The sequence below is a fragment of the Topomyia yanbarensis genome, chromosome 2 (genome assembly GCF_030247195.1).
Source record: "Topomyia yanbarensis strain Yona2022 chromosome 2, ASM3024719v1, whole genome shotgun sequence".
Taxonomy (NCBI): Eukaryota; Metazoa; Arthropoda; class Insecta; order Diptera; family Culicidae; genus Topomyia; species Topomyia yanbarensis.
In genome coordinates, this window is record NC_080671.1 from 243960750 (window position 1) to 243987974 (window position 27225).

Sequence of the window (27225 nt, forward strand, 5' to 3'; positions counted from 1 at the left end):
GGCATTTCTGTTTCAGATACCGAATATGGCATCCCCAAGTACCTTTCGAGTCGAACCAGACCCCTAGATATTTTACTGTGAAGACCTGAGCGATAGTTTGACCCATTAATAGAAGCTGTAGTTGTGCTGGTTCACGCTTCCTTGAAAATACAACTAGCTCAGTTTTCTCCGTGGAGAATTCGATACCCAGCTTAATATCCCAAGCAGACAAATTGTCCAAGGTATTCTGTAATGGTCTTTGTAGATCGACAGCTTTGGGTCCCGTAACAGACACCACGCCATCGTCTGCAAGTTGCCTTAACGTGCAGGAATTGTCAAGACATTCATCAATGTCGTTGACATAGAAATTGTATAAAAGGGGGCTTAGACATGAGCCCTGGGGAAGGCCCATGTAGCTAAATCGTGATGTCGATAAGTCACCATGCGAAAAATGCATGTGCTTTTCCGACAACAAGTTTAGTAAAAAGTTGTTTAAAGTCGCTGAAAGACCATGCTGGTGCAGCTTCTCTGAAAGAATGTTGATCGAAACTGAATTAAAAGCCCCCTTAATATCTAGGAACACTGATGCCATCTGCTCTTTGCTAGCATAGGCCATTTGAATTTCAGTTGAGAGCAACGCAAGACAATCGTTCGTCCCTTTGCCTTTGCGAAAACCAAATTGTGTATCTGACAGTAAGCCATTTGCTTCGACCCAATTGTCGAGGCGGGATAGGATCATTTTCTCGAACAACTTCCGGATACAGGATAGCATTGCGATCGGACGGTACGAATTGTGGTCGGAGGCTGGTTTTCCTGGTTTTTGGATGGCGATGACCTTCACTTGTCTCCAATCGAGTGGGACAATGTTAGCCTCGAGAAACTTATTAAATAAGTTCAACAAGCGTCTCTTGGCAGAGTCAGGCAAATTCTTCAACAAGTTGAATTTGATTCTGTCTGGTCCCGGAGCTTTATTGTTACACGACAAGAGAGCAAGTGAGAACTCCACCATCGAAAAAGGTGTTTCGTTCGCGCTATCGTGAGGAGACGCGGCGCGGTAAATCTTCTGTGCCGGGGCGGAATCCGGACAAACCTTCTTGGCGAAATCGAATATCCAACGGTTTGAATATTCCACGCTCTCATTAGTACTGTTTCGATTTCGCATACGTCGGGCTGTTCCCCAAAGAGTGCTCATCGATGTTTCTCTCGTTAATCCGTCGACGAACCGGCGCCAATAACCGCGTTTTTTGGCTTTCATCAAACTCTTCATTCGCTTGTCTAACGTCGCGTACTGTCGAAAACTAGCGGGTAACCCGTCGTTCCGGAAGGTCTTAAACGCGGCGGCCTTCTCTGCGTACACGTCTGAGCACTCTTTATCCCACCAGGGATTGGGAGAACGTTTTTGTATGTTCGCGCTGGGTACTGGCCTAGTCTGAGCTTGATTCGCGCTGTCGAGAATCAAGCCAGCCAAAAAGCTGTACTCTTCCTCCGGAGGAAGTTCTTGGGTAGATTCGATGTTGTCGGATATCGCGGCAGCATAGCTCTTCCAATCGATATTTCGTGTGAGGTCATACGAAATATTGATTGATTTCAATGGCCTTGAACCGTTATTGATTGAGACTACAATCGGCAGATGGTCGCTGCCGTGGGGATCAGGAATTACCTTCCACGTGCAATTTAACCGCAGCGATGTTGAGCAAAGGGACAAGTCTAAGGCGCTCGGGCGCGCTGGAGGAGCAGGAATCCGTGTCATTTCACCCGTGTTTAAAATTTTCAAATTGAAGTTATCGCAAAGATCCTGAATTAAGGAAGACCGGTTATCATCATAGAGGCAACCCCATGCTGTACCGTGAGAGTTAAAGTCTCCTAAAACTAGTCGCGGTGCTGGCAGGGATTCTAAGATGTCTTGTAGCCGTCGGTGCCCAACCGCGGTGTTGGGGGGAATATATATGGAAGCTATGCAAAGGCTTTTGCCTTTGGTTGTTACTTGACAAGCGACAACTTCAATACCTGTTATCGAGGGAAGGTTAATTCTGTAGAAGGAATAGCACTTTTTGATCCCCAAAAGCACTCCTCCATAGGGGGTGTCTCGATCCAGGCGAATAATATTAAAGTCGTGGAAGTTGAGATCGATGTCGGAAGTTAACCAACTTTCACATAATGCAAATGCATCGCAACTCAAATTATTTATTAATATTTTGAAGGAATCGATTTTCGGGATGATACTTCTGCAATTCCACTGTAGAACAGTGATCAAATCCGTGACCTCGTTCGATGAGTTAGCCATCGAAGGATACAATCGCTGAGAGGAGGGGCCATTTAGCAGTCAACTGCTTCAAAAATGTTCTCACTGTAGGGAGAAAAGCTAACATAAGACTTTTAATATGATCAGTAATATTGAAAGTTTTTATTATCCACTCCACTATGTCCGAGAGTTTTATAATTCCAGTGCTGTGATTACTCTCGAACTGAAACAAAGGAACACTTGGGATTTTTGATGTTCCTGGAAGTGCTGGGAACTCCTTCTCTGAGCTTAATCCTCCGAGACCAGGAGCTAATTGCTTCGGTTTGGTTGCAACACTTCCAATAGATGTGACTTTCGGAGTCCCGTCAAGGGATACCTTCTGGCCTTTACAAGGAACTTTACGAGAGGAAATGTTCCTCCTCTTCCTATAAATTCTAGGCACCCTAGTAGATGTTCCCTCTTGTGGGTTACCAGCCTCGCCCTCGTCAGGAGGCAAGTGAGTATAGATGTTTGCTGAGGATGGTGGCGTAGCATTCTTTAACATTTCTGCGAAAGAATGTTTGGATCGTCCCGCAAGGGAACGTTTTAGTTTATCCCCGCGTAGTTTGTACGCGGGACATGCCGAGATATCATGCAGACTCTCCGCACAGTAAGGACACTTTTCGGCTTGCCTACTGCACGAATCATCTAGATGATTCTCCCCGCATTTTCCACAGCGGGCCTTATTGCTACAATGGGTGGCTGTGTGACCCAATTGTTTACACTTTGTGCAATTCATGACCCGCGGCACAAACAGACGCACAGGCAGACGAACCCTGTGCAAGAGGACGAAATTTGGCAAAGCGGTACCAGCGAAGGTCACCCGATAAGAGTTTGATTGGGGGTACGTTTTTGAACCATCCCCCGCAACTACTACTGAGTGCAAACGTTTGCACTCAAGTATTTTAACTGGCTGAAGTAAGCGGTCTCTGAATCGGCCAACCCCGTACTTCAGCAGATCCTCGCACGTCAAACTCTCATCGGTTACGACGCCTTCGGATTGTACTCTTACCGCCGGAATATACACGTTATAATCCCGCGTAAAGTGCTCACAGCAAGCAATATCGTTTGCCTGCTTTGAGTTGGCTAGCAACACCCTTATCTTGTCCGAGCGGACCTTTGAAATTTCGGTCACAGCCGAGAACCGTTCCGTCAGGTCTCTAGAAATCTGAAGAAGATTTAGTGATTTAGTCTTGGGCCGTAAGAAGACCACAAATGGACCAGTTGAGAGTTCTGGATAGCATTTGGGCCGGGGGGGAGCCTTACAAGTTGAACCCGATTCAACTTCCATTTGACCATCCGGAGAGGGAACCATAGAAAACGTCAACGCACGGGGTCAGCGCCCGCGCAGACGGAAGAAAGCAATAAATGTGTTACAAAAGACAAAAACCACTTAGCTTTAAACTGGTGTCCAACGACGAACCGATCCAGCTTATATAGCTGGCTATTGTTTAATCCTCACACGCGAACAAAAGACTGAGGACCGAACCGAACTGGCAAAATAACCTTTAATGCGGATTAACACTATTCTTTATCGCCTCACACAGCACTACGGACTAGAAAAAACAACCTCTGTCTCGATGGAGAGCTCGAAAACGAATGTAAGCAATGCAGTTGTTTTCCAAACAAACGGTCAGAGGTTTGATGCCGCGTATATGATTTGGTGTGAAAATATCTGCAGAAGCAATCGCACTGCAAATTGAAGATTTAGAGCAAAGTTTTAATGAATCTTTTAAGGAGTATGCCGATAGAGCACTCTGTATCATGGATCAAATTGATGAATTTTACACCCAACAGGGCCAGCAACCGGACTCTTATGCAGAGAAAAATTTGAGAATTCATTTTATATCTGGTTTGTAAGATGTAAACCTCAAGAATTCAGCGAGAGGCTACCGAACAGCTTCGTTTAAAGAGCTGCTAGAACTTTTAGAAGAGGATAGTGTTCGTATGTACCATCTTAAAAATATTGAAAAACGGTTGCAGTCGTGGCGTTGGGCTAATAAGCAACAACCGGAAAACTATTGCACCAGCTTCAATGAATATGGTTGCTACGCTGAACAGTCTTGTCAGCGGGATTTTTATAACAATAATAACGATCGGTTTGTCAACTCAAATGGTTCGATTAACCAAGACGTTGAAGATGACCTCAGCGCAATAAATTACAATGACAAAAATTTCGAAATTTTCCAGAATGATGAAAACGTTAGCAATTGTAGCAATTCGATAATGGGAGACTTCGAAAACTTGAAAGAAAATCTTCCGGAACAATATTATACGCAAGAAATTGAATATGATCATTCACCGCAAATGTATGCGAGAACGAACTGGTCCGATTATGATCAGAATATAGACACTAACAAACAAGAACCATATGTTAACTACGAACAAGTGGGTCGTTATGGAGACCTTAGTAACGAAGTAAGTGTGAAATGCGCTATCTATATATATACAAATCAATATATGTTTGTATGTATGTCCGCTAACTACGTCTAAACTACAAGTCCGATCTTCATGAAATTTGGCATACGTATTCTTTTCCCCAAGAAGATGTTCATGGAATGTTTTTTTTGGGGGGGGGGGGGGTACACTTAGCTTTAGGGGGGGGGGTTGTTTTTTAGGCAAAGAATTATTTATATCTCCATATTTATTAGTATTTGACATATGTATTTCTCCCACTGAGCCGATGGATGATGGGAGTGGACCAAGAAAGGGGGGGAGGGTTCTGAAGTAATCCTTATCTATTCATTCAATGTGATTATTAGCGATGAATTCAATTTTGACATAAGTATTCCTTCCACTAATGAGATGGTCATGGGGTGGTTTTTGTGAACGATGGGAAGGGTGAGAAGTACCTAATCCGAGGAAAGGGAGAGGGGGGGGGTGTACTGAAGAACTTTTTTTAGCTATATATATATATTATATATGATTTGGCACCAAAACGGTGGACATGATTGTTGGTTTCGGAATCTGAAGGAGAGGGAGGGTTTCTGATGCAATATCTATCAATTACTTCAAAAACCTAAAATTTTGTTGCATGTATGTTTACCAGCACATAAATGAAATGGCAAGAATTTATTTGATAGAGATCTATTACGCGAATGACAATATAATACTGATGAATTGCATGAATTTGTCGAAAATTAAATTGAAAGTTGCACCTGCGATCGCTTCATCTGAAGTTAAATCAACATTGCTGGATTATGGACGAACAGCTCTGCCCTAAAACAGCCACTAAATCTTGCGCTTGTGGAAAACGTTACTTACAATATCAATCAAAATTCGGATGTAAGCAAAATGCTGAAAGAATGCAACACTGTTATATAGGACGAATTCACGATGACCCATGAAAGGAACTAATCGAATATTTGGTAGCGTGGTCCGCGATCTTCGTCAAATTTTATCCGTTAGTCGACACCTACTGATGACATCAGTTCTTGCTTAAGGGGGTAGGATTATTGTTGAAAAAATATCGCGCTTAAAAAAAATTGGCGATACCGAGAGTGTTAGTCAATTCAGACAATAATGCAACATTTAAGCAATATTTTCCTTAATGTTCACCGCAAAATATTGAAAATCTTCAGGAGACACCACGAATAAATGCGATGTACAGAATAACTTTAAATCTACTGAACCAAATTTTTTGAAATTTTGCACAGTTCTCCTTCATATCATAACATCATTAAAGATCATAACTTTGTTCACAAAAATAAGTTTCATGATTTTTTTAGCGAAAATTGCATTTTTAGCTGCAGAATGCTATAAAAAATTCAAATATTAAGAAAAAAAATAAAAGCTTCGATCAATACCTGGGGATATGTAGGAGAACTGTACAAACCTTGAAAACGATTGGTCCAATATACCTTGATTTATGATTTACACCACAAAGCAGGTTTTAAACGAGATGCCTCCAGAGATTTTCTGTCACTGGCTCAATTTTTAGTATTCTGCTATGATATTTGAAGAAATACTGTTCAATTGTGCAGTAAATATATGAAAAGTGAATGAATATAATAACACTCTCTGTATCGCCAAAATATTTTTTTAAATGCACCATTTTTTATGAATTAACTTTACCCACGTCCACCAACACTCCGTTATGTCTTCGTATCATTGGAAATATGTTTCGAAAACAGAACTTTTCACTATATGTGCATACTTTTGTTGAATGATTCTTATAGTCACCTTCGCAGGTTAATTCGCCAAAAAAAGTTAGATATATGGGTTGGGAAAATGTTAATCGATGCAACAATAACTTGCACCACATTTCCACATGATTTTGTAACATAATACAATCTGTTGAAATTGACTTCAATTTCATACAAATAAAAAATAAAATCGATGGTAATTCTGTTACGCATATAAATCTATGGATTATCGTATTGAATTATTTAATTCAGTCGATCCACCATGCTTTCAGGAGTATTGGTTTCATACGTTACCAACCCAGCAGTCTCCGTCAGACGAAGGTTTTTATGTTTAATCGAAAAAATAAAGTTCTTTCCACGAATTTTTGCGATTAAGGAAGTTGCTTAAGGTGTAATTTAATAAAAAATATTCGAAAATTGACAATAACTTTGTTGTGTCGAGAGCTACAGATTCATCGTTGTTATAAAAATGTGTATTTTATCGCTTTTAACAACTTTGTAGAAGACACTTTTAATAATAAAAAGTAATCGTAAAAAGTTATATTCGAAAACTGTTTTGAAGGGGTCTATCCCAAGCAAACCTACATATCTCGCTACTGTTACTATATAGAGCTTTAGTATCTTCAGTAAAGATTTTCACAATAATATTTTCTAGAACTTTACTGAAGACAGTGAGCTTCTAGCTAAATTATTTGGGGAAATAAATTTTCTATCTCACTTTTAGGGGATTAATCACTCAATTTATTATATCAAAACATGCATCTATTTATATCCAGAAAATTCTTCGAAAAAATCCATTCTCCAAAACCAATGGATCAGGAGTTATTAAATTTTGGTCGTGAAAACGTCGTTTTGCAACACTGTGCACCGCATGTGTTGCAATTGAAACTTTGTGTGCCTATTATATTAGTTACTGCGCAACATCGACCCACCACAACTGTGCTTTGGTTGAAAAATTTCATTTAAGCGACCATTGTAGCTAGAAAATATAAAGGAGCAGATGTACCTCGAATTCAAATGATATCAATGGATTTCAAACGATTGTGTATAGGAAAACAGAGCAATTAATTTAATTGTGCTCCAGGTGGTCAAACTAAGAACATTGTCTATCCGCGAGCAAAAATATTTAGTATTTTTAGTATTTTTAAAATATTTCGGTGTAGGGTGTAGCGGTGTAGCGAAGCGCACCGGGTTACAGCTAGTAAACAATAAAGAAAGCGCAAATAATAATTTAATACATCATGATAGAAGATATTACGACCTCGAACGGTCTTTCACCATGTCGGAAAATGGTAATAGTCCACTTCAGATTTTACCTGATGAAAATGAGTTATTGCATCAGCAAGAAAAAGTTTGCACTACCACAGATTTGGAGAAAGTGCATAATGACGAATTGGTCATTGCACAGTGACGTCATGTACTAAATGTGACAGGTGGTGGTCCTGTTGATTACATCTTGAACTTAGAGATTATTCATATTCTTAAAAAGATATATTGGGAAGCATTTGAAATATATTGGGAATCATGTTTTTGAAAGTATAAATGTTCTATAGAACGTCATACAATTAAATTGTCCTATTCCCTACTGCAGGAAAATGTATATGCAAGATCAAATAAGTGAACTAATTATTTATTTATCAATTACTTCTAGTGTTCTCTGAATCGGTAAGTAGGTTTGCGGTAAAATTTCTTGGGAATTAATTATTGGCACTAAGCTTATTGTAAAGGATTCCACATTTGTTAAGTCCAAACTGTAAACAAAAGGACCAGCACCTGTCAAATTTGTGAGGTTAAGGCATTTCATACAATGGTCAATTAGAAGAAATAAATTTGACAGATAATGAAGGTCAAATGGAAGTAAGGGATACTGAAACGCCCACAATGATAACGCATGAATGCACAATTATAGTTGAGGAAGCGTGCCAAACAGAGCAAGCGATCACGAATAGTAATGTTGAAACTCATGATGATGAGAAAAGTAGTAAAACGAAAGATATTGTTGACTTAGAAGAGGAGAACGACAAAAATTATGTTACATGTACGGGAAAAATTTCTGATGATGAACAAGAACACAACGAAGAAAGATGCATAAATAGTGTGATCCCACAATGCGGATCAGAAATTTGGACAACCCTTCCAGCATTAAAAAAATTTTGCAACACTGTGGAATGCATCATACTAAACGTCATACTCGAGGCACACATATTTTTAACATCCAGTGTTGATTTTGACCCGCTAGGAGATACCTTGTAAACAAAATGGCAGCGAACGAGGAACAACGGCGAATAAATATTTGTAATTTTTTTGATAACCATCCTGATTGGAACAAACCAAGGGTGGTCAATCATTTCATCGCAGCTGGATTACGTCGCAGTACTATTTATAACATTCTGTCGACATACCAAAATCGAAAAACTACTGCCAGAAAGTCTGGTTCTGGAAAATCATGCAGCTTAGGGGATCCTAAGGTAAGACGTCAACTGAAAAAAGCAACTGTCAACAAAGTTGCAAAATCATACAGAGAACTGGGCAGAAAGTATAATTGTGATGGGAAATCAGTGAAAACTTATTTAGCCGCAATGGGAATAAGGAAAAGATCGAGAAAAGTGCAGCCAGCGGTTTCTAAGGAGCAATAAATTACGCAGAAACATCGTTTGAATTCGCTAGTTCAAAAAGTTTTCTTCGCAAAAAATGATGTAATTTGCATCATGGATGATGAAACATATTTCACTTTGGATGGAAATGAGTGGCAAGGTCATCATTATTACGAAGCAAATGGGGGCGATCAAATAAAGTATATAGAGCACACAAAATTTCCAAAAAAAGGTCCCAATGTGGCTTACAATCAGCCCGCTTGGAATGTCAGAGCCGATATTTTTCGAATCGGGTTTAGCCGTCAATGCCGATAGGTATATAAACTTTTGCTTACCAAAAGTTGTTGATTTCATCAACCGGAAGCACAAACACAAGAATATTGTGTTTTGGCCTGATCTGGCATCTAGCCATTACGCCAAGAAAACTTTGGACGCAATGAAGGAGTATAACATACCTTTCATTCAAAAAACTGATATCCCTCCAAATGTACCACAACTGCGTCCTATTGAGGATTTCTGGGCTAATTTGAAACGTAGAGTATATCACAACAATTTTCGTCCGAAAACAATCAAACATCTGATAACCAAAATTAAGAACGAAATCAAGGAAATGCCAACATCGACTTTTTCGACTGCCATGGAAAAAGTTCCTGCAAACTGTCGCAAAGCTGCTCGAATGGGCGCCAATTTTTTTTTACATTAAGGTAATAAGCTGACAAATGTTTGCTTATAGAGAAAAAATTTAATAAAGTTTGTTCTGCAAAAAATTGCCTTTTGAATTTTGTCCAAATTTCATTCCGCATACGTTAGTTCAACATGATAATGGCATTGATAAAAGCCCATTGAGGGAAAATAACTACTTTGGGTATAATTATGGGAATTATGTCAATGACGAAAATTCCGTAGACTCCGGTTTTAAGGAGCAAACCGGAGAAAACGATAACGGCAACCAGTATAGCTTAGCTGAGGGCGAAAGTAATCAGTTACGGGGTAATGACCGAACTGTGAAATCATCAGAGGCTACATACTCGAGCCATCTAGAAAAAGGGCTTTTCCACCGATGGAAAGTGAAAGATTCTCCAATAGTCCACACCTTGTGGAAATTCAATCCCGTTAAGCAAAATGTACATAGTTGGGCAAACGTGTGTACATATTTATATTATCTAAGTATTTATACAATAGTTGCAAATACATATAAATATACTTGTTTCATTTAAATGACACTAGAAATAAATGACAAACATAACGAACGAAAGCCAACACATCATACAAAAACAAAATTTAATTGAGGAAAGCATAAAGAATTGATCAGTAGTATTAGATAAAAAAGCAGTATCTGTCGAAAAAAGAATTTAAGATGGTAGAAAATATAAAGCCAGAAAGTGGGAAATTATTTTTTATTAACGAGTCAAGTAGACTGTCGTATAAAATATGGGATATAATAAAAACATGAAAAAGATGCAATCGAAGGAAAGGTTGCGAATAAAAGTAATAATATATAAATTGAATACATGGGAAAAGGGCAATCAGAATGAAGGTTGCAAAACACTGATAACAAAATCGAATACAAGAGATGGTCAGAGTCCGAGAAACCTGAACCGAACTAAGAATAAAATACAGAAGGGCCAGAGTCAAAGGACCTGAGCCGAATACAATGTTATAAAAGGTAAATATAAGAATACCTGAGTCAGTGAACCAGAGCCAAAATAAAAGTAGAGCCAAAAGTCAAAAGACCAAAGCTAGAGATTTCGAATCCAATGATCCATCACGAAATCAGACATGGTGGTCATGTAGTAAATATTGAGGTGGAAAAGCCAGAGGCGATGTCCTCAAGACAACAGGATACATCACATACGAGTATCCAAACTAGAAAACGCGACGGAAAAACCGCCTTCAATGAAATACAGAATGAGGCAAATAAAGGAACAATACCGGATACCGGAAACGCGGGAGAGGAACCACTTTATCTGGAACCAACGTACACGGGTCAAATAGAACATAAGGAAACCCGAAATGAAATAAAATTAGAAAAGACAGCGCAATCTGTTACGAATAATAACGACATCCAAAGTGGGGGACGTCAATGGGGGTCACGTATTTTCTAATTCCGATCGTGTAAGCTATACTACGATTTGGAACTCTTGAGTTGACAAGATCGAAGCATCGAAATGGGAACACATGAATGAATGAGCAAGGGGGGGGGGGGGTGTCGGACCTCTAGAATGACATGGGTGAATGATACACAAGGAAACCGACGCCGGTATGCATGATAAACGAATGAGGTATGAGCCAGTGCTAAAATTTCAGATAGGACGAAAAAGTTGACAAACAAGGACTAACCAAGTAGGGGGGGGGGGGGGGGGAGAACAGGAATACAAGAAAATACGAAGGGAATAATCATTAGGAGATCGTAGCAGTAAAAACAAGGGGAAAAGTTGCATAATTAAAGAAAAATGTTAATGGACACTATAATATATGTGACGAAAACGTCAGAAAAGGAAAATTATAGACGTGGGATCAGAAGATTTTTATTAAATAATTTATAAAGAGACGTATAGCGAACACGCTCAGAAGATTACATTTTACCAAAGAGGCGCGATATGAATCCGTCCAAGTACTGGTTAAAATATAAATATAAAAAATGCAGTTAAACAAATGGCGAGAAAACCCCCAGATGGGAAATATTTTATGAAAAGGGCAAACATGCCAAAACAAGAAAGTTATCAACAAGTTGCAGTAGAGACAGACACTGTAGTAGAATTTCATTTTAAATTTCACAAGAGTCGCAAATGAGCCAAAATGCGTTATTTTTTTCTATCTTTCTAAATATTATTAGGAGAATTTCGATTTGGTTTCACAAGTTGCGCATCAGTCCACCTTGGCAATTTTAATTTTCAGGTACTCTCTAGGATCGATAGAGCTAATTAGGGTAAGTAAGATTTCAGAGTACTTTTCTTTCATAACCACATGGTTAGCAATACCATGTACCTTTTCGGGAATTTATTTACTTTATTTACAGGTACCCTCTTGGGTCAACCTCAATTGGATAGGGGGAGATGTCGAAGCAACATACACAATAGCCACGATAGACAGGAAGGAAGACAATCAAGTATTCCCACAAAAATACTTACCTCGCTTCGACAAATGTTGTCGAAACACCACTTTTGAAAAAAAAAAAATTAAGAAAAAAATATTTTATTATAAGAAAAAAAATTATTATGAAAAAAAAACACAATTACAAAAAAAGACACAACTCGAGGAACACACAAAAAAAATATATTATCCATCTCGAGCTTAAAACAATATTACAAAAAAATATACTAAAAACCGAGCACAACAGGCAAAAGAACTCGAAATTATTAAAACGAGTAATGTTGTGCACACCCCTCGTGTGGCAACGCACCTAGTAACCAGTCATCTTAACTTAACGAACAAAAATGACGGACGACGAATGTCATCGGTCGGAAGAGGAAACGCCAGAGTGGTGAACGTCATCTGAATTCATTCTTTCTAATTTGCTTCTGGAGATAGAACTAAATTATTTTTTTATAGTATTAATTTATAAAAATTATCAATTGGCACGTGTGTAGTACCGCTATAACTGACATTTCAGGTAATACTAACCGTGAATAGAATTGAACCCTTGCATAACTACCGATAATTACAAAACTCTAGGAACACCGCCGAGTGAGGTTAGAGTAACGTGAGGCTTTGATAAACCACACTAGTTCGATTTTAGATTAAGGTAATTGTTAATTCAACAAACTAAAAATGTAAAAGGCTTATGAATTTTCGATGCGTAGGACGTTGATCAGGTTACTAAAAGCTTCTCCCGTTCCGGATAACGAAACGGAAAACCTACAAAATGTGAGTTCTTCACATGTGTGATGATGAATACTTATATTTAAAAAGAATATCATTATTTATAGGAAATTTTAATTCGGCTATCGAATAAACGAGTTCAGAATTCCGGAAACTGTTTTCTTGTTGCTGGCGCAACATTTTAAAATTTCGTTTTCCGGACAAGCCGTAACCAAAATGCCAGGAAAAAAGCCATGTCCCCCTCCGGATCAAAGCTGTGCTCTCTGCAACTCGCCGGACAACAGTTTGATGATCAGTTGCGATGAATGTTTTATGTGGTACCACTTCAACTGCGTTGGTGTAACTCATGACATCGCGAATCATGACTGGAGATGCCCGAAATGCCTACCGACGGATGATCACCCCGATGCAGATCAAGTGAATCCTGCACCCGGTCTTGTCGCACTCGTCACTTTCAGCTTCTGACAACCAGGCAGGCGCTCCAACACCGCTTTTGCCAATAGAACTGCAGTTGCAGCTGCTCGAGGAAGAACATGCGCTTGAGAGAAAATTCCTCCAAAAGAAGTACCAACTAATGCTGGCGGCTGGATCGACGGCTCCGCGTGCCGATATTACAGCCTTGCACCCGAAACATCAATCCTCTCCTTTGTTGTTCCCTCGTGTGCGTCCAAATGCTACCGAGCTTCATTCTGAGGATCACTTGCTTGAAACAGCCGCCGCGAATGAAACAGCATTGCTCAACCAAAGCCAAATTGCCGCGCGTCACGCTGTTTCTAAGGAACTGCCAGTATACAGCGGAAACCCCGAGGAGTGGCCACTGTTTTTTGCGACCTTTGAGAACACAACTCGATTGTGCGGGTATAGTCCTGAAGAAAACATGACCCGGTTGCAGCGATGCCTCAAAGGCAAAGCACTAGAGGCCGTCAGATGCCAACTTTTGCATCCTTCGAACCTAGGTAAAGTAATATCAACACTCAAGATGCTATATGGTCGACCAGAGATCATTGTCTATTCGCTGATGCAGAAGATCAATCAATTACCATCCCCGAGAGCGGATAAGTTAAACTCGATAGTCGAGTTCGCCCTAGCGGTGCGCAATATGGTGGCTACAGTGCAGGCTTGCAACTTAGAAGAACATCTTTACAATATATCGCTCCTACAAAGTCTTGTAGATCGGCTTCCACCGATGATCAAGCTCACTTGGGCAACACATCGCCAATATCTGCAACGAGTTACACTTACCGAGTTCAGCGACTGCTTGTATGGTCTCGCTGAAGCAGCCAGCATCGTGACGATACCATCGGTTACGAGTGCCACTGATTACAATTCTCGACGTGGAAGAAAGGATGACGGATTCATTAATTCTCATTCCGTTACCGCACCCAGATCATGTGAGTCCGTTAGCGCTGGATGCACCATCTGTCACGGAAATTGTGTTTCAGTTGACAATTGTAAAGAGTTTCTGAGCCTAGACCATTCCTCTCGGTGGGCTCTTCTGTGGGATCAAAAGTTGTGTCGTTGTTGCATACGATCTCACAGAGGATTATGTAAATTCAGCAAATCATGTGGGATAAATGACTGCCCCTACAAGCATCACCGTCTGCTTCATAACGACGCCAAAGACAAACTCAGTGGTAGCCAGCTAGCTCAAACCCAAGCGATCACACACGACCCCAGCAATATTAGTTCCAATGACTTCGTTTGTAACACTCACAGCGGGAACGAAAAATCCGTGCTATTCAAATACATTCCCGTGACACTGCATAATCAGGGATTGTCTGTAAGCACTCATGCCTTTGTAGATTGCGGATCTTCACTGACCTTGTTAGAGGAAACCTTAGCGGCTGAGTTGAAGCTTCAAGGAGAAAAGCATCCCCTATGCTTGCGTTGGACTTCCGATACTTGCCGCTATGAAGATTCTGCAACCAAAATAACTGTGGACATATCGGGCTCGCATAACCCAGATAGCAGATACCGCCTATCCGACGTCTATACAGTGAAGGAGCTAAAACTGCCAGCTCAGTCACTGTCGGTTGAGAAGCTCTCCGAGCAACATACTTACCTGAAGGGAATACCAGTAGATTCACACATCAACGTTCAACCTCGAATTCTTATTGGTATAAACAACATTCGTGTAGTACATCCGCTAGACAGTCGTGAGGGGAACGAACATGAACCGATAGCTACAAAAACGCGCCTTGGATGGATGATTTACGGTACCAGTTTAAAACACAACACCGCATCCGGGTATCCAAGTAGCTATCATATATGTTCTCACTCCTACGGCGAAAATCTCTCGAAGGACGATGATCTTAACACTGCGGTGAAAAATTACTTTACTCTCGAAAGTTTGGGAGTCGCAAAGCCGGAAAGAACACTACTTTCTACGGCAGACGAACGAGCTTTGAAGAGTCTGCGTTCTACTACAAGTTTTAATAACGGTCGCTACCAAACTGGCCTCTTATGGAAGTATGATGACGTTCGGTTTCCAGACAGCAGATCAATGGCAGTGCGGCGACATAATTGCTTGATGAAAATAATGCAACGCGAACCTGAATTGGCAAGCACACTACGAACGAAGATGGCTGATTATTTAAAGAAAGGATACATTCGCAAGCTTACACCAGATGAATACATGATGCCCAAGGACCGTGTATGGTACTTACCAATATTCCCGGTGTTCAACCTAAATAAACCGGGCAAGGTACGCATCGTGTGGGATGCTGCGGCAACTATAGGTGGCGTTTCATTAAACTCAGTCCTCGTAAAGGGACCCGACATGCTGACATCCCTACCGTAGGTACTGTATAAATTTCGAGAACGGCGAGTGGCGATATGTGGTGATATCCGCGAAATGTACCACCAAGTGGTGATAAACGACTCCGATCAACACTGCCAAAGATTCATATGGTGCGACGATGTAGAGACAGAAAAACCCAGTGATTACGTCATGAGAGTAATGACATTCGGGGCTACATGCTCTCCCAGCAGTGCTCAATTCATCATTAACGAGAACGCGTCACGTTTTGAACAGCAACATCCAATTGCAGTGGATGTTATCAGACGACGACACTATGTTGACGACATGTTGGCGAGTTTTGATACCGAGGAAGAGGCAATTGACGTAGCAACAAACGTTCGCTTTATCCATCAGCAAGGTGGGTTTGAGATGCGAAATTGGATGTCGAATTCATTATCAGTTCTGAAAGCAGTCGATGGTGGACCAAATCCTGAGAAGAACCTGGATATTAATCCCGACATTTGCTTCGAGAAAGTTCTAGGGATGTGGTGGGGTACTACTAACGATGTGTTTCGATATAAACTATCTACAGAGCGTAACCGGGAACTGCTATTTGGAGAGAAGCGACCAACAAAGCGTGAAGTCCTAAGAACTTTGATGTGCATCTACGATCCTCTTGGTCTTATAGCGAATTATACGATGTTCTTGAAGACACTGCTTCAAGAAATTTGGAGAGCCGGTACAGGTTGGGACGAACTGATTGGAGACAGGGAACTGGAAAAGTGGAATATGTAGTTGCGCGTTCTACCCCAAGTCGAGTCGGTACGAGTTCCTAGATGTTATCATCCATTCAACACCAACTGTAACCGACGAAATATCGAGCTACATACCTTTGTAGACGCTAGCGAAACTGGGTTCGCTGCTGTATCGTATTTCCGGTTCGAGGAGGATGATCAGATACACTGCGCTCTTGTGGGAGCCAAAACTCGAGTAGCGCCACTAAAATTTGTTTCAATCCCTCGTCTCGAGCTTCAAGCGGCAGTTATCGGAGCACGACTGGCCCTGAATATTCAACAAAATCACACCTTTCAAATTTCTCGTCGTTTTTTCTGGACCGATGCACGTGATGTCATGTGCTGGCTTAACTCCGATCATCGGCGATACTCGCAATTCGTTGCCTTCCGCGTTGGGGAAATATTAGAATCCACTGACATTTCAGAGTGGAGATGGTTATCTGGAAAGCTAAACGTAGCTGATGAAGCCACGAAATGGCAGCGATTGCCGGATCTGACGAACAACAGTCGGTGGTTTAACGCACCATCTTTTCTTTGGAGTGCACACAACGGATGGCCGGTGCCATCATTCAATGTCGAGAAAACAACTGAAGAGATTCGACCAAACCTTTTACACCATTCCGAAAGTCCGATTACTGAAATCTTGCAGCCAGAAAACTTTTCGAGCTGGAAACATCTGGTGCGGCTAACAGCTTATGTACGGCGATTCCCGACAAACGCTAGGCGCAAACAAGCAGGAGGAATTCCCGTTACAGGTCCTCTTACGCGGGATGAAATGGCACAAGCACAAAGGTTCCATGTGAAGCGAGCTCAAGAAATGTCTTACGGTGCTGAGATTAAGATTCTGATGGTGACGATCAGTGCTACAGTTAAAAAGACCTTACCCAAACAAAGTGCGCTCTTCAAAGTTTGTCCGTTCATGGATAACGATGGTGTTATGCGCATTCACAGTCGTATTGATGAAAGCGATTTCGCTGGGAAATATACGAACTATCCCATTGTTCTACCGCGTGACCACCCTGTCACGAAACTAATCCTCCAAGAAATTCACCAACGTTATCATCACCAATGTCAAAAAACATTCATCAATGAAGTTAGCAGGAAGTACTACATTCCTCGCGTGCACGTTGTATGCTGGAGAATTCGACGAGAATGTCAACGCTGTAAGATTCGATCTGCGAAGCCAAACCCACCAGCTATGGGAAATCTACCAAAAGCCCGTTTGGCAGCATATATTCGTCCGTTTTCCTACACGGGCGTGGACTACTTCGGCCCCATGACCGTAGTAGTTGGTCGTCGGTCAGAGAAACGATGGGGAGTCTTAATGACCTGCCTAACAACTCGAGCAATTCACATCGAAATAGCTCACTCGCTGTCAGCGGATTCATGCATAATGGCTCTGCGAAACTGCCTATCGCGAAGAGGAACTCCCGTGCAAATTATTAGCTATCGCGGCACGAACTTTATAGGGGCCGATAAAGAGTTGAAAAAAGCACTAGCTGATTTAGACCAGAACAAGATGGTCGCAGAGTTCACAACACCTGAAACCTCCTGGACGTTTAATCCACCAGCGTCCCCACAGATGGGTGGCTGCTGGGAGCGACTAATCCAATCAGTAAAAAAGGTTCTAGCAGAAATTCGTCCATCGCGCCTTCCCACAGACGAAGTGCTGAGAAACGCTTTATTGGAGGTTGAAAACATCATTAACAGCAGGCCGCTTACACATGTTCCGATTGATCACGAGTCGTCGCCGGCATTAACACCTAATCATTTTCTTATCGGTTCCTCTAATGGGTCGAAACCACTTGTTCCATATGACGATAGTACCACGGCTCTACGACAGACCTGGAAGGTGTCTCAAATGATAGCAAATATGTTCTGGAAACGCTGGATATTAGATTACTTACCTACAATAACTCGCAGAACTAAATGGTTTCTACCGACGAAGCCAATTACGGTTGGGGATATTGTAATCATAGTCGATCCCAACTCACCCAGAAACTGCTGGCCCAAAGGCAGAGTTGTGGCAGTAAAACCGTCAAAAGACGGTCAAGTGTGCTCAGCGACAGTTCAGACAACATCAGGATTATATGAAAGACCGGCGGTGAAGTTGGCAGTGCTGGACGTCGGTGCAAATTTAAGTACCCGGACCCAGGGTCCAACTACTGGGGGGGATTGTTGTGCACACCCCTCGTGTGGCAACGCACCTAGTAACCAGTCATCTTAACTTAACGAACAAAAATGACGGACGACGAATGTCATCGGTCGGAAGAGGAAACGCCAGAGTGGTGAACGTCATCTGAATTCATTCTTTCTAATTTGCTTCTGGAGATAGAACTAAATTATTTTTTATAGTATTAATTTATAAAAGTTATCAATTGGCACGTGTGTAGTACCGCTATAACTGACATTTCAGGTAATACTAACCGTGAATAGAATTGAACCCTTGCATAACTACAGATTATTACGAAACTCTAGGAACACCGCCGAGTGAGGTTAGAGTAACGTGAGGCTTTGATAAACCACACTAGTTCGATTTTAGATTAAGGTAATTGTTAATTCAACAAACTAAAAATGTAAAAGGCTTATGAATTTTCGATGCGTAGGACGTTGATCAGGTTACTAAAAGCTTCTCCCGTTCCGGATAACGAAACGGAAAACCTACAAAACGTGAGTTCTTCACATGTGTGATGAATACTTATATTTAAAAAGAATATCATTATTTATAGGAAATTTTAATTCGGCTATCGAATAAACGAGTTCAGAATTCCGGAAACTGTTTTCTTGTTGCTGGCGCAACAAGTAAAGTAAACAAAAGATCTCGAACAAAAAAAAACACATTTGGGGAAAAAGAAGGATTTGGGGGCAATTACTAACAACTAACACCCTTGTTCTTGCTTGAAATACATATCCGACAAGAATAGATTAGAAAGATTGCCAAACTGAGTCGGTTTTAATTTTAAAATAAACTATAAGCAAGAGTAATCTCACATACGACAAATTTTAAAGTGTAAAGTAAATAATTGAAAACAAAAGGAAATCGAAATAATTGAATAAATATAGTGAATTAGAAATTGAGATTGAAGATAACAAAAAAAAAATTAGTTCATTTATATTTTTAACACAATAATAATCTATAACCGTCAAATTATCAAAACGGTAGGACAAATAAGCAAATCACGTCTATTGACGAAAAATATAATGACTAAAAATAGGAGATTTTGTATAAAGTGGAAGCAGAAGTCCAGAGTAGTGTGTACCCTGTGGAGAAGGTAGACACGAGCACTACCCAACGCGTTCGACAAGGATGGATTAAGGTAGCATTGTTAGACTACCCAACGCGTTCGATAAGGATGGAACCAGTCGAAAGTGGTGACGGCAACGATTGAGGGGCGCCGCAGAAGACAACAAGAAACGGAAGCCAAACTCCTTTCATGCGTATGCGATGCTAGAGGGGAGAATAAGACGTAGGGAGTGAAGTCGGTACAGCCAATATCCGGCTCACTCCAAAACACAAGAAGCAAGCCGCACAGTCAAGACGCTACAATTCGACTGATATCGGACCAATACATATACATTGCCCCAGTCGGAACTATTATACCCTCCGGCTGCGATGAATTACTGAAAGACGACACGACTGGAGAAAATCTCAAACCCAGTCAACCGTACCAATAATGAAGCACTAGACGCAGTCGGAACTACCAAAACCGATTTTGCGCTGAAAGAAAGCCCATCGTCATGTTAGACACTGGCGGTCGGACAATCCGAAGTAGTAACAAAAGGGAGGCACAACAAGAAACGTCGAACTCTGATTGATGCGAAGGTTCACAAACGTAAATGAAATTAATCGAAAAAGCCAGGTGGCAAGACAGCAGAAATCAATACGCAAAGAAGGCGGAAAACAGTAAACCACAAGGAAGACGTCGAGACAAGAGAAGGTGCCTCGAAATCGAACTCCCGCGAACCACTATCGACCAACACGAAAGGGGAAGCAGCAAAACAGCTCACTGGTGAGGACACTGGTGAAAACACCGGTGAAAGCATTGGACGAGCCGCAAGAAGGACAGCAGGGGTGCACACTAGGACCATCGTAAAGCTAGGATGTTAAAAGAAAAATGAAAAAAATATGATAAGAAAATTGTAAATATTCCGTTTTTTCCTTGCTAATAGTGAATAACAAACATAATTTTTTGTAATGGCAATCTTAGGTATTAGGACGCAAAAGACTTCTAACACATTCCTTTTTTTAATGACCCGCGCAATCGTCCTGATGATGCGTCTCTCCGAGGTACCATCAAGCTCAGTAAGTAAGGAGGCATGCAGCGCCCATAGTTTTCGGCCAGCATCAACCCTGGCAAATTTCTCCAAGTGGTGCACCATGGAAGCTAATTTCCTGGGTTACATCACCAACTACAGCCTTAAGCTAAGCTGATATTTTGATGCACTCGCGCTTTCCAAGCCATATGCTTACGGAAACGAATAAACACTTTGTTTAATTAAACACAGTTTGTTGCTGCTAGCAGCAGACGGCGACGCTGTTGTAGAAAGTAAAGGCCTCAGAGTATGAGTCATAATGAACTACAGATTCATCCACCGGGGACTTTACTCTCGCGAGCGTGGAAAGAATGTTTTGTTTAGGTCTGAGACTCTCTCAGAGTAAAGTCTACACAGACGATATGATAAAAGTCATTTGTGTCAAATAGGAAACGGGCAGTCGTAATAAGTCAGTTAGTGTTCGCACGCATAGCAGGCGTGCGCGTGCGGCAGTCGTAATAAGTCAGTTAGTGTTCTCACGCATAGCAGGCGTGCGCGTGCGTCAGTCGTAATAAGTTAATTCGCGCTCGCGCGCGTAGCAGGCGCGCGCGAGGTGTAAGTTTGTCGGTACTTAGCCAATCAGGGATTTAGAAGAAGAATTATTTTGAGCGAAGATTATGCTGAAGCGAAAGTGATTTGGGCGCTGATACGGTAGTATTTCAGGATTATAATAAAACTGTGTTGAAAAAGGTAACTGTGAAGAATTATTCCTACAACTGCTCTGAGGATAAGGAGAACACATCCAGAACGGTGGCGCGTTTTTATTCTGGTTGATCCTACTAGTAATATACGCTTGACTCGAAGGTTAAGCCATGCATGTCTAAGTACAAACAGATTTAATGTGAAACCGCATAAGGCTCAGTATAACAGCTATAATATACTAGATCATTTAACTAGTTACTTGGATAACTGTGGAAAATAAAACTATTCACATAGGACAATATCAGTGCAAGAAATCTCAAAGGTCAAACCAATTTAATGGAAAAGCGGAAAAATGGCAATGATGGACTCTAGCAGGCGAATAAGACTGAACGCTATTGAGAGTATGAACTTTAAATTGATTCAAAAAAACTTTTTTCGATTTTCGGGCTTAGCACAACATATATTTTTTTAAGCTCTTTGGGAAAATTTAGTTTTCCCCACGCAATACATTGATGGAAGAATTTAGATATGTTGTCAATAGAGCAATAATTCGTTTGTATGTCTATTGTATGAGTCATTTTCCGCTTATTCATTTATTTGTATTTGTTATCAAAAACATCGCGAAGCATCAAGTTATAAATGTTCTCTATCTATATAATATACGAAGAGAGTGATAAGAGTTATACAAAATGTATCATCACACTGTTAGGTGGATTAAAAACATTTTTGTATGAAAGTTCTAATAACTTCGAAACGAAAAAAGTATAGTAGTCAGTTAATGTTTTAAAGCAAATTATGCGCCCTATAATAATCTTCAAGTTGTCCAAAGGGTACTTCAGTGTAAAATAAAAACTACAAAAGCTTTAGAAATAAAACCGTTTTTTAACCCTTCGGAAGTCGCGCAAGTAGCCCAATGAACGAGCAGCCGCTGGTGCGCCAACACAGTTTTGCTAGCTTTGTTAGCTGGTGGAAGGTTACAGAACACCCTGAAGCTTATATTTGGTTTTCTCATGCAATGAAAATTACAAAAGCTAGAGCTTGCATGTCTTCAGCAAATTTGTTTAAAATATGTTTCTCTACAACATCTACATCGAACACTAAAGTTCTATCTTGAACCGTTAAAAAGTTCAATTTTAAAAATTCCTAAAATTAGAATCACCCTAGCATCTGTTTAAAAAAACGAAGGGCATTGCAAAGTACAACAACTTTGCCAAACATGTTGTAAGGCTAAGTCATTTAATTTTAGCAAAAAGTTAAAATTGCTGCTAAATTCACATTCTAGACCACTGTGTTGTGGGAGCATATTGAATGATATTCTACACAGTATTAGAATCTGGACAAACGTCTTCTTTCGATTTCGAATTTTTCTGCATGTGTCCAAAGAGTACCCAAAGATGTGTCTCTTGACAAGTCATCCACAAAGTGTCTCAAGAAGCTGTTCATTTTAACACGGCGTAAACTGTCAATTTGCTTTGCCAAATAGTATATTTTTCAAATAACTTACAGGTATCAATTTGGTGTAAATGAAATTCTTCACAAGCGATTTGTTTAGTTTCGTATACATCATGCGGCCTAATTCCAATTTTTATAACGAGACACGATAGCCTTTGAAATACTCTACAACTTCGTAGAACATCAGATTGCACTATCTCTTACCATTGTATAGATAGGCGAATTACCTTGAATTAATTTTGCTCACTGGCGCCACCATGTGGTGGAATTTTGCATTTTTCAAATTAGAGAATAAAGTATGTTTTGCTACTCTACAACTTTGTAGAACATCCAAATGCTCCATCTCTTAGCGTTGTACTGATAGGAGCATTCACTTTAAATTGCTTGGCTCATTCCCGCCACCATGCGGAGAAATCCTGAAACTTTCCAGTGAAACCAAAAAGTGCTTTTATTTCTCTACAACTTTGTGGAACATCACAACTTTCTATCTCTCGTCGTTTCAGAGATATATGAGTTTTTCCTAACCTTGCCCCACCTTTGCATGTGGGTCACATATATGAGATAAACGGAGTACGCCTTTTGCGAATGTTAAGCAGCAGTATCCAACTTGAAACGTTAATAACTCTTTAACGGTTGGTTGGATTGTTTTGCAGTCTTCGACAAACTTGTTAGGCATATTCTGCTTCCTAGGTCCGTGTTCGGAAGTTTACAGCGACCTCTAGGGGCGATAATGTGAACTGTGAGTGTTTCCCCATACATTTTGGCCACAAATCCCATACAAATTTTAAGCTCGTTGGGGGAGGGGTTAGGGTTAACCGATTTCGCTCAAATTTGGACAGTGTCATTTTTTCATGATTTGGAACGACGCTAGGGGGTGTAGATTAGTAATTTCAAAAATGGCCGTTTTATTGTCACCCTAATATATATATATATATATATATATATATATATATATATATATATATATATATATATATATATATATATATATATATATATATATATATATATATATATATATATATATATATATATATATATATATATATATATATATATATATATATATATATATATATATATATATATATATATATATATATATATATATATATATATATATATAACCCCTTAAAAATATTATGTATTGCAAAAGTATCATTCGATGTATATTGTATGAACGAGATCTTCACACGAATGCATAATGCATACCGATATGCTGTTTTGATGACTAAAAATAGAACTGATCTGCTGCCTGCGGACACGATATCTCCAAGTTAATGGAATGTATGTTTTGTTCTTGAATTAGATGTAAATTTATGATACATTTCCAAACTAATTTGTACATTTTATATACCGCTGGAATTAATACAATACAATACATATGGGTCGTAAATGACCGAAACTGCACGTCAAATTTCTCGAGCCAGTTTTAGGCGATCGAATTGAACTTAACTGGCATGCCGTTCCACTAACCGCTCTCATTGATCTTCCAGTATGGAACCGAGCGAAGAACGACACACAAGCAAAATAAAAATATTCACCTCACTCTCTATTTCTCTCACTATTACATCATAAAGAACTCCCTACCCTTGGTGAACCCGTTCAGCATGCAAGGATATAACAGTTTAGGTAGCAAACGTTCGGTAGGAACTCTCGCTCAGTAATTGTATTGCATCTGATTGGTGCTTCTCCCAGATTCGAATTGTTTGAGTACTATTCGTTAGATACAAGTAAAACGGGTGTACACCATTGAGCATCAATACGTTAGGCATACGGATTTTGAGGATCGTTAGGTATAAAGACGTTGTAAAATAATAACGGCCAACTCACCCAAATCAAGTAAATTAATGTTACACGTGTATAGTTCAGTAGCATACCTTAGCCTTGGTCCCCTTAACACTACACTCAAATTTTTTTTCTCACTCTCTATTTGCTGCTTCTAGACTAATCTGCTCTACTCACATGTTTCTTTTTTTGGGGGAGCTCCACAAGTTTGTGGACACGAGAAACAATGTCCATAAGGACATTCAGGAGATGGTCATTAGAATCCGGAAGGCGCTACTGTCTGCCGTGAAAGAGTATGATACGGCAACGCAGAGGGCGGATGCAGCTGAACGAGCATTGGCGTCGGCTAAGGCTACTATCCTCCTAGCCCCACCAACACAGGGTAAGGAGAGGCAGATTGGAGTGGAGAACACGCCAGTTCCCATAACTCCAATGAGGACAAGATCCCCGTTAGGAGACGAGAGACCAGGTGGGTCAAACAGGCAGATGTTCGAGGACGCTGTTGTTGCCGAAGGAAAGGACGCCACCCGACAGGGTGAAAGCTGGAGTACCGTTATAGGTCGGAGGGAGAAACACGGGAAACAGCAAATAAGAAGGAGGAACGAGAAGGGGAGCAGAAGAGGAAATCAGAACCCTCGGCTCGTCAGAAGGCGCCTAAGGGAGAAACCGTGCTCGTAAAAGCCAATGACGAGGCGACGTATGCAGCGTTGTTTAAAAAGGTCAGAGTGGACCCGGAGCTGAAAGATTTGGGGGGAAACGTGGTAAGAGTCAGGCGTACCCAAAAAAATGAGATATTCCTGAAGAAGAACACCACGACTAGTAGCTTGACCTGAACTGGACTGAACTAATGATACTAACACTAGAATAAGGATGAGCTCATCTACATATAAAGAATGTAAAAATAAAGTCACTTGGATTAAGGCCGGCTATAGAAACAGACGTCTTATCATTTTACACACATCATATATCACATGGCGCTGTAGCGAAAATTTCTAGTAATTCCTTTGGAGAGCATAGTTGATTAGTGCTTACAAATTCGGTAATAAGTGGAGAAATATGACGAAAAGCAAACTTAAATCTTCGGAATCACCGATCAGAATTGATAATCCCGAATTCAAAGCATGGCTGTCACCGACGCTACCACCACCGCCACCATTGCAAACAGCAGGTAGTTTACACGCTAACTGGATGAAGTTTAGGCAAGCCTTCGAGTTCTGGATGCGAGGAGCCGGCCATGAGCGATGCAACGACAACGTGAAATTAGCAAATAAGAAAAAAATTCCGGTGCTTGATTTGAAAGACGGATTTTTTCAAATCAACTTGGATAGAAAATCGAGCTCTCTCTGCTCATTCAACACCCCTTTTGGAGTGTTTCGCTATAATCGTTTGCCTTTTGGCTTATCGATTTCCCCGGAAGTTTTTCAAAAATTCAACGAAGAGAATTTTGTGGACATTGATGGTGTTTTCATCTACATAGACGATCTTTTGATTTCCGCTAGTAGTATAGAAGAACATGATACGATTATAAAGAAAGTGATGAAGAGGGCTCGCGAGAGAAACATTAAATTCAATGCAAGAAAACTGCAATATCGCGTGGAACGTGTGTTGTACTTGCGACACGAAATTTCACAAAATGGTTTGCGACCTGATCAAGGTCGTTTGGACGATCTTCAGGAAATAAAGACACCAGCGACTAAACTAGAATTGCAAAAAATGCTTGGCATGATTAACTATGTTAGAACATTCATTCTAAATTTGGTGGAACACTCAAAGCCGTTAGGGAATTACTACGGAAAAATAACATTTTCACTTGGACGAAGTCGCAAGAGGATTGTTTGGAAAAGATTAAAAGTTTGATAAAGAATTCTCCTCATATGTCTGCATGTGATGATAAAAAAACCTATCAAATTGCAGTATGATGCATCCCAATTTGGATTAGGTGCTTGTCTTTTACAAGAAGGTAAGCCTGTAGCATTCTCTTCGCGTAGTTTGACTGACGCAGAACCACAGTACGCACAAATTGAAAAGGAAATGCACAATTGAGAGCATTTGCATTATGCCTGCAAAAAATTCCATAATTATGTTTATGGTAGACCGTTTTTGGTTGAAACCGATCATAAGCCGTTGGTTGCAATCATAGATAAACAGTTGTGTGATATACCATCTTCTAGAATGCGGCGTCTCCGCATCAAATTACTCCCATATGAGCTGAAGTTGAACTATTTACCAGGAAAATATATGAACATTGCTGACGTACTCTCACGATTTTATAGAAAAACAATGAACCCAGACGAAGTTGAAGTAGACTTAACAGGTTACTTTCATACAATAAATATAAGTGACAGTAGAAAGTTATTTCGGCAACACAAAAAGATCCAATTCTTGGAAAGTTTTTAGAGATATATCAGAAAGGATGGTGTTCATGCATTTCGTAGATTAGGGACGGCAATCTGCTCGAATCAGACACATACGGTTCACCCTTTCTTTTACCGTTTCCTTATCAGGCAATCTCAGCATCCGATCGAACAGACCGATCGGGTTTCTACCTATCATCTGATAAAAGCGGAGCCAATAAATAGTCGTGTCGTTTCTAACTCCAAAATCAAGAGCACTGCTTCTTAATCCGAAGGACTTGATCGCGGCATCATAAATTGGTCCTTCGAACCGGATCAAG

At 40.4% G+C, this 27225-nt stretch overlaps 2 protein-coding genes across 2 annotated transcripts; both read left to right on the forward strand.

Annotated features, from left to right (window-relative positions):
- Positions 1 to 13037: 13037 nt before the first annotated feature.
- Positions 13038 to 15621, forward strand: LOC131680190 (uncharacterized). The gene is made up of 2 exons (XM_058960909.1): positions 13038 to 13238; positions 13294 to 15621. Exons 1-2 carry the CDS (start codon positions 13038 to 13040, stop codon positions 15619 to 15621), a joined length of 2529 nt encoding a protein of 842 aa, XP_058816892.1.
- Positions 15622 to 16692: 1071 nt separating this feature from the next.
- Positions 16693 to 18582, forward strand: LOC131680191 (uncharacterized). Its single transcript, XM_058960910.1, has one exon. The coding sequence runs from the start codon at positions 16693 to 16695 to the stop codon at positions 18580 to 18582; it is 1890 nt and encodes a 629-aa protein (XP_058816893.1).
- The last annotated feature ends 8643 nt before the right edge of the window (positions 18583 to 27225 follow it).